At 34.9% G+C, this 6093-nt stretch overlaps 1 protein-coding gene across 4 annotated transcripts; it reads right to left on the minus strand.

Moving 5' to 3' along the window:
- Positions 1-808: 808 nt before the first annotated feature.
- On the minus strand, positions 809-5626 carry LOC306849253 (synaptophysin-like protein 1). Of its 4 annotated transcripts, XM_079384151.1 has the most exons (7): positions 5565-5604; positions 5434-5447; positions 5228-5302; positions 4697-4815; positions 4400-4604; positions 2994-3185; positions 809-1556 (listed from the first exon to the last, which is right to left on the minus strand). In XM_079384151.1, exons 3-7 carry the CDS (start codon positions 5297-5299, stop codon positions 1446-1448), a joined length of 699 nt encoding a protein of 232 aa, XP_079240277.1. In that variant the 5' UTR covers positions 5300-5302; positions 5434-5447; positions 5565-5604; the 3' UTR covers positions 809-1445. The 4 variants fall into 4 exon arrangements, with proteins under 4 accessions (XP_079240277.1, XP_079240274.1, XP_079240275.1 ...); XM_079384148.1 differs by lacking the exon at positions 5434-5447 and having other exon boundaries at positions 5228-5330; positions 5565-5626; XM_079384149.1 differs by having other exon boundaries at positions 5228-5447; positions 5565-5615.
- Between the last annotated feature and the right edge of the window lie 467 nt (positions 5627-6093).

Here is a 6093-nt window from a genome sequence, read left to right on the forward strand (position 1 = left end):
GAATTAAAAAGATACCTTCAGAATATGGAACACCAGTTTGGTGTATGTAGCTAGAGATTTCTGGCTCAGTCAAAAATCAAAACTCAAATTTGAAACTGCCTTTAAAAATAACGTGTAATAAAAAAAGAAGACATGTTATAAGTTATAGAACTAAAATAGTCCAAATGTCAAAAATGGACCAAACATAAAAAAAAAAAAAAAAAAAAAGGTTTTGCCAGTAATGTCTTGCCTTGAGTAACTCCCATCCCTCAAATTCTCGGTTCACTCCAAACGCTTTTATCAATACAGAGAAGGAAATGTCCGATTCAACAGAAGACTTGTTGAATCGAAACCCGTGAACAAATTGTCCAGTCTGTGAACGGATTAAACGATTAATTGAAAAGATCCGACTCAAAAGAACAATTCGTTCAGGAATCGAACCTCGCTTCAAGCTCGTGTCCGTGCGCTTAAAACGCTGGAAATACCCATTTAGGAAATACTACAATTTTTTTATATTACATCATAATCTGTAAACTCTGTAAAAAAAAAATATATATATAAAAAAATCAGAAAAGGAAAGTACATCCTGTTTTAATAAAAACATCCACACAACTCACCAGCATCAGCAACAGTTGATGTTCACAATATAGCAGGCTAATATACTACGAGCATTAAGATAATAAAAAGATGACATTTTGGCTAAGAATGTGCTTTGCCTTTGTGTTTGTAGCCTATTTAATTAAATTAGAATTAGAAATTATTTTTCATAGGTAATTTACCAAATAGAAATTAAAGAACACGTGGGCCAAAGAACAATACAATGCACAATAAAAACTAATCATGATTATTTATTTAAGGCCTCCAGAGTTGTTAAACAAACAAAAACAGTCAATTCATTTTTAATATCAGTCATGCCTGCCTGATATGGATGTAAACATTTCTTAAATAGAGGCTAACTAAGTTATAAGTCACACAGTTCATATAAGGCCATTTCAACCACAAGAAGCACAGTGGAAAAGTTAACCGAGATGATATTTTATAAAGCCAAAACTAACTAAACACAACAGCAGTCAAAAACATTCAGTACATTTTGTTCATGTGACAAGTTCAAATGTTCACAAGTTCATGTAACAAGTTTAATTATGACTGTCATGAGAAACATGACAGTAACACTAAAGAGATGAAATGTAACTTTTTTAATGATGCAATTTACTTCATACAGTTTATTTGCTAAGGTGCTCTTGTACATTTTCTAGTATACAGCTTTGCTGTAGTGTGTAAAATGAGCATCTAAATTAGACCATATCTGAATATAATGGAGAAATTCTATAGACAAGGACCTTTGGTGGATTTGTGACACAGGTCAAGTCAGGTAGATTCATAACATCAGTCGACCGGTTGCAATGCACCACTTTAATCCTGAAACGACACCTGCTTGATGAATATGGATGTGACCTGCTGTTTAATTATGACTGTCCTGCTCCCGCTTGCTGATTGGCTGACTTGTGCAATGGCGTCTCCTTGTAAAGAAACCAGCAATTTCCTCCCCACAGGATAAGGTTGAGGAATCCAAATATCTACAAAGATTCATTTGATTCACATTACATAAATACCAACAAGGGTTAGCAGTAAAAATATGTGGGAAAATAGGATAGATAAATAAATCAGAAGCAATTCTATTAAATTATCTATATATGACATCATGGATTTAGTATTTTCATATTAAGGTGACCAGACGTGCTACTTCACGGGGACACGTTCAGCACAGGATTTCTAAATTGCCTAAAATAACCAGGTGTTGGTTGTTTGCACTGTGCCAATTGATTGTTGTATGACATCAAAGACCACGAGAGCGATTTAAAAGGTGCCATAGAATGCACTGATACAATAATTTAAATTGTTCTCTGATATCTACATAGAAGGTATAGAATGAAATGGTCTGTTATTACCTTCATGAATAATAATGTTGAGCTCTGCTCTGATTGGCTGTTTCACAGTGCGGCTCGTTTCAGTAGGTCACACAGCAGGAAGGAAACACAGGGAAAATATATATTTCAGTACTTTCTCTCGCAGTTATATCGTTGGGTAATTATACTATAGATAACATGCGGGCATCAGGGAGCCACTATTAATATGTGGGGCATTGAAATGCACGATCGCTTTTTACTTTCACTTTCGAGATTCGCGATTGCACGTACTCCGTTTATACTATGGAACAGCAGTACTTACCACACATTTTACAAGATCAGATGTTTGTCAGTGGTGCTCTGATCTGTAAATCATTCGCCATCATCCGCAGTCATCTCTCCTTACTCTGTTTATGTGGTAAGTGAAATCTTATGTACTGTAGTATAACAGGCTACTGCTAGCAAGCAGCTAACCTTGTCTCTTTAGAGGCTCTCATTATTTTATTAGAATGTTATTTGCTTTCCGTGCCTTTCTGAATACAGACATGTATTCTGATACAGAACACAGAATACAATGGGTATTCCTGCACTTTACAACCCCTTTATTTTTTCATGATCTGCCATTTTTGCTATTATCCTTGCTTGTTTCTTCACAATACCTGCAGAACTTCCGATGATTCGGCTGTGCAGGTTCGGCTGGCCTAGAACATGGGCGGGTATATGCAAATGTCGGGGGCGTAACTGTTAGTGATCCCGACTGTAACGTCACAGTCGTTATTATGTTCTGATTTGCCTATTTTTCAGTGGTCTTTTGCATTCACGGGATTTACATAAGGAGGAGGAAACAATGGCGTTTGAGGCTCCCTGTATGTCATTTCCATGTACAGAACTCTTTATTATTCAACTATGTCAAGGTAAATACAGTTTTCCATTCTATGGCACCTTGAAAGCATGGAGCCGCCTGCTCTGCTCTATAGCTCTGATGTCATACAATGATCGATCTGCGCAGAGCAAACAACTTTTAGAATTTAGAAATCCTGTGCTGAACGTCTCCCGGCAAGGGGCGCGTCTGATCACCTTATGTCATATACATTATAATCCTCTTACCACTGAGGAATTGAGGCGGCCCATTAAAGGGACGTGCCCAGCAGTGCACTTGTTTCCGGTTTTCTTACACATGTCATTTAGAGACACAAGTGTATTTGGACTGGTTGACAATTTCACATCTGTGAGGCCTTTTCCCCACGCAGATGAACACACCAGCCAGAGAAAAGTGAAGATCCCAGTTAACAGTAGATCCTAAAGAGAGTAATACATGTATATTGAAATATATATGTATATAAATTATTAAATGTATTATAAATTATATTATTATTGTTCTAATATGCCGGTCAAATGTTTGGAATAATTACGATTCTTAATGTTTTTGAAGCCTTGGCTGCATTTATATGATTACAAATACAGGAAAAAAAAACAAAAAACGAATGAAATGGAATATTAATAAATTTTTTCCTTTTAATTTGAATTAGACATTTAATATTTTAAATTTTAATATATTTTACTTCAGTCTTCAGTGTCACATGATCTTTCAGAAATCATTCTAATATGCTGATTTGATGCTTAAGAAACATTTCTGATTATTATCAATGTTGAAAACAGTTGAATATTTAATGTAGAAAGAGTGATCACATTTTTTCAGGATTAGTTTTTTTTTTGATGAATATTAAGTTAAAAAGAACTGCATTTATTTGAAACCGAAATCTTTTGTAACATTGTTTCTTTCTTTATGGTAACTTTTGCTTATTTTAATGTGTCCTTGCTGAATAAAAGTATTAATATCTTTTTTTAAAGATCTTACATGCCACAAATGTTTGAATGGTAGTATATGACGGCTTCCATAAGATATTTAGCAGCAAAAACTGTTTTCAACATTGATAAAAATAAGAAATGTTTCTTAAGGACCAAATTAGTTCATTAGATTGATTTCTGAATAATCATATGACAAAGAATTTACAGAATATAACATCAAAAACATTAAAAAACTTAACTATTAAGTTATGTTAAGTTAAACTTAATTATAAGTTTTATGTTAATAAATGTTATCTATGCATCAATGTTTTATATTTAACACTCAAATGCCTTTACTTTATCCTCAAGACACTTTGTTTGGAATAACAGTTGCAGCTGTTGTCAAAAAAACCCCCACCCCGTTTCTTCATTTACACACAAGTAGAACTCTTCACACCAACCCACAGTTCAGAAACAGCTCACAAAGTTCATACAACCAAGTGATGCTGAAATCCAGCATAATATTCAACAGGCTGATATAAGGACTGACAGGAACGGATAATTAGCCTATCAGATATGCACTGGCTGGCATTCAGAGTCTGAGTCAGCCATTGAATATAAAAAGGGATATGAATTTAAAGGCAAGCACAGACATAGTGGAGGTTTACGAACGCACACAGAACTCTTAAAATAGATAGTGTGAACCTGAATCTATAAACACTCACAATGTTGGGGCCACGAGGAGATTCACGGTATATGTGCTGGTAACCCAGATACAACACAAGAGTAGCTGTGCTGTACAAGAAAGTCAGAACTCCAATAGCTACAAAGAACTCAGCGGAAGATGAATAATCTCCAGTCAATTGTTTGGTTTTAGACACTGTTCCGTTGACATCACAGTCTGGGACACTGTAATTCTGGGTATTGAGCCTTTGAAACAACGAATAATAAAAAAGGAAATTCTGAAAAATATATTTATTAAAAACAATGCGTTTCATATGTATGTTAATCATATTGTTTACCTAAAGGGATAGCTGTAGGATACATTTATTTCTGTGTTGTCACTGTACTGGCACTTTATGTTGAAACTGGTAGAGCCAGAATAACCCACAGTTGTAGCAAAGGCAAAAATAGCAAATATCTGTAAAGACAGTGGTGGAGGTGGAATGAATTAATGTTTATAGGAATATAGTAAAAATTGAAACCAAAGGAAGCATGCATATGATTAAACAGAACAAAGACCAACATATGAAGAAATACAAATAAATTTCAAATAGTTTGAATCATCATTAAACACCTTACACTGCTTTCTGCTTCCTCTTTTTTTAATGGTATCTTTTTCAAAGGAGAAATGCTTATTGTGGGTTTTAAACACCTTAAAATCTGTATTAAGGTATCTGGTGCTTACCTTAAATAAGGAGAATGAGAGAGGCATGATACATATTTGGTGACTTAAGTTATGAGAATAATGTTGTCAGTTTTTTCTAATCATTTGTGATGCACCTACACAGAATAGTTCAAGATCATAAATACATTAACTGAAAAGCACGTACCCATTCCAGGACACGTATAAATCCCAGGGGCTCTTTCAGAGGGCTGAGATCTAACCGAAACTCGCTCATCATGTTCTGCAAATAAAAAAGCATCAGTAGCGGTCTATCACACAACCGTTACAACTGTCGAGAAATAACCAAACTTCCGGAAACATGAAGCGCGGCACATTTTTGCAGCAGTATTTTCTAGAAGACTCTTTTCTCACCAATGTAATCACTTCTAAAAAAAAAATGAGAAAAAAAGTAGCATTTAGTTTAAGGGAATAACAGTGGGTAAATCGTGAAGCGCTGAGAGTTTTGCTGCACTGAAGAAAAAAGGAAGATTAAGAAAGATTACCTTGTCCCCAGACAAATATCAGAGAGTTGACAAAGTTCCTTTTCTTTTCTTGTTTCTGCTTTAGACTTGGTTTTGGCCACGTGATTCGTGACGTGATTACCATCACCCAGACAAACTGAGGCATGGGCGAGCTAAAGAGAGAGAAAAACAACTTTTCGCTTACAAAACTTTCCCTGTAACGTCTTATCGTCATTTTTACCAGCTTGCAGAAATATTTTCATGCTCACAAACTTGTGCATAAATGTTGGCAGATATTATTTGGAGACATTTCTGGCCATTTGTTTTAGTCACCATAAAATTAATAGAAATAAGTCTTAAACGTGATTTGCTGTAATTTGACCACAAGAGGACGCTCTTACCTAGATGTAGTTCTCACCCGAGGCAGCTCATTGATGTTCCTTATTACGTGTTAAATCTGGCTTTGCAATGAATAGCCGATAAGATATTTTAATGTTTGTTATTACAGACTCTTTTTTTAACAAATTGGTATTAATACTACGTTAAATTATAATATAATTACTTGTTTTTC

Source organism: Barbus barbus (genome assembly GCF_936440315.1).
Source record: "Barbus barbus genome assembly, chromosome: 29".
In the NCBI taxonomy this organism is placed as follows: Eukaryota; Metazoa; Chordata; class Actinopteri; order Cypriniformes; family Cyprinidae; genus Barbus; species Barbus barbus.